The sequence below is a fragment of the Lottia gigantea genome (genome assembly GCF_000327385.1).
Source record: "Lottia gigantea unplaced genomic scaffold LOTGIsca_934, whole genome shotgun sequence".
NCBI classification, from domain to species: domain Eukaryota; kingdom Metazoa; phylum Mollusca; class Gastropoda; family Lottiidae; genus Lottia; species Lottia gigantea.
In genome coordinates this window covers 3,020-4,259 of record NW_008711050.1, presented here as the reverse complement: position 1 = coordinate 4,259, position 1,240 = coordinate 3,020, and the positions used below count along the sequence as shown (strand labels likewise).

General features: G+C 46.4%; 1 protein-coding gene across 1 annotated transcript; it reads right to left on the bottom strand.

Moving 5' to 3' along the window:
• Nucleotides 1-255: 255 nt before the first annotated feature.
• Nucleotides 256-1,161, bottom strand: LOTGIDRAFT_176297 (hypothetical protein; the record flags this gene model as incomplete). Its single annotated transcript, XM_009068772.1, has 1 exon — nt 256-1,161. One exon carries the CDS (start codon nt 1,159-1,161, stop codon nt 256-258), a length of 906 nt encoding a protein of 301 aa, XP_009067020.1.
• Nucleotides 1,162-1,240: the final 79 nt, after the last annotated feature.

The following is a 1,240-nucleotide window of genomic DNA, read 5'->3' as shown; positions in this document are numbered from 1 at the left end:
TGGAGTTTCGGAAGGTTTTGTTGGCTGTGGCGATTAATTTCTGGGCTTGGTTAAAGGAGGTCTTTGGTATCTGATCACGGTTGTTGAGGCCTACATGAAGAATAATGGTAGTAGGTTTGGGATCATGGTCGTATGATTCCAGGATTGACTGTATGTGATGGATTTGGGCACGGGGGTAAGAATGTATTTCGGTGTCTGAACTGATTTTGGTAATTCGATTCAGGTTAGATGATCCAATTATTAAGGTTGATTTCTTTAGAGCAGGTAGTTTCCATAATGATTAGTCCTTGGTTTGGTGATAATACGGTTTGGTAGCGGATATAATGGTCGTCGACGGTGTGATTGGTACTGGTCTGAAAGTGAAAAGAGAAGGGGTATGCCCTCTCTACGAGAGCGTTTACCTATGTCTGCTGGACTAGGGGTAGGTGAACTTCGGGCTCGTTTAGGGGTTTGGTTCGGCAGCGTGGTAGCTCTAGATGGTGCAGGTGTAGTGTCCATTTCAGTTGGTAGAGATATGGTTACTCTGGTTTTTGTTTCGTTGATTATTTGGTAGAATTTGGAAATTACAGCTTGAGTGAGACGTTTCCCATAGTAGCGACGGGCCCAGGACAGGGCATGAGAAACGATGCGGTCGACGGCAGGTGATGATAAAGACTTGGTACGAATGGTGGTCAGCTTCTCTTGAAGTGTGGTTTGGTAATGGTCGATCAGGACCTGCGTAACCTTACAGAGCCATGTCCGATTGAGGGATCTAATATTCGCGTCGACAGCTGATGTTTTCATTGCTGGACGGATAAAACTATCCAACTCAGAGACTTGGGTAAGGATTGCCAAATGATGGAGGCACTGCAAAACTTGGAAGAACACCGTCACAAAGGGTTCTTCCTCCTTATGAGTGGGGACTGGTTGGCGTCGGTGGGCTGGTAGTCGTTTCTGTTCTTGGTCAGGTCGATGGTTACCTCTTGATTGGTAGGCTGTGTTGTAGGTAGGTCGGCGATGGGGTGGGATATAGCTGGATGGGTTGGTTGGTAGTCGGCGATTGGTAGGTGGTAGAGGTCGATGGAAGACAGGGCCGTTGTAGGGTACGTGATATTGGTTTGGTTGACGATTAGTGTTTCTATTTCTGGCTTCTTGCCAGTGGTTGTTGTAGTTGGGGAGCATAATGAAAATAACTTTGGGTTAGAAGGGAATGTACAGCGGATGTAACAGGAGGAAACTGTATATGCTAGCGTGAAAATGT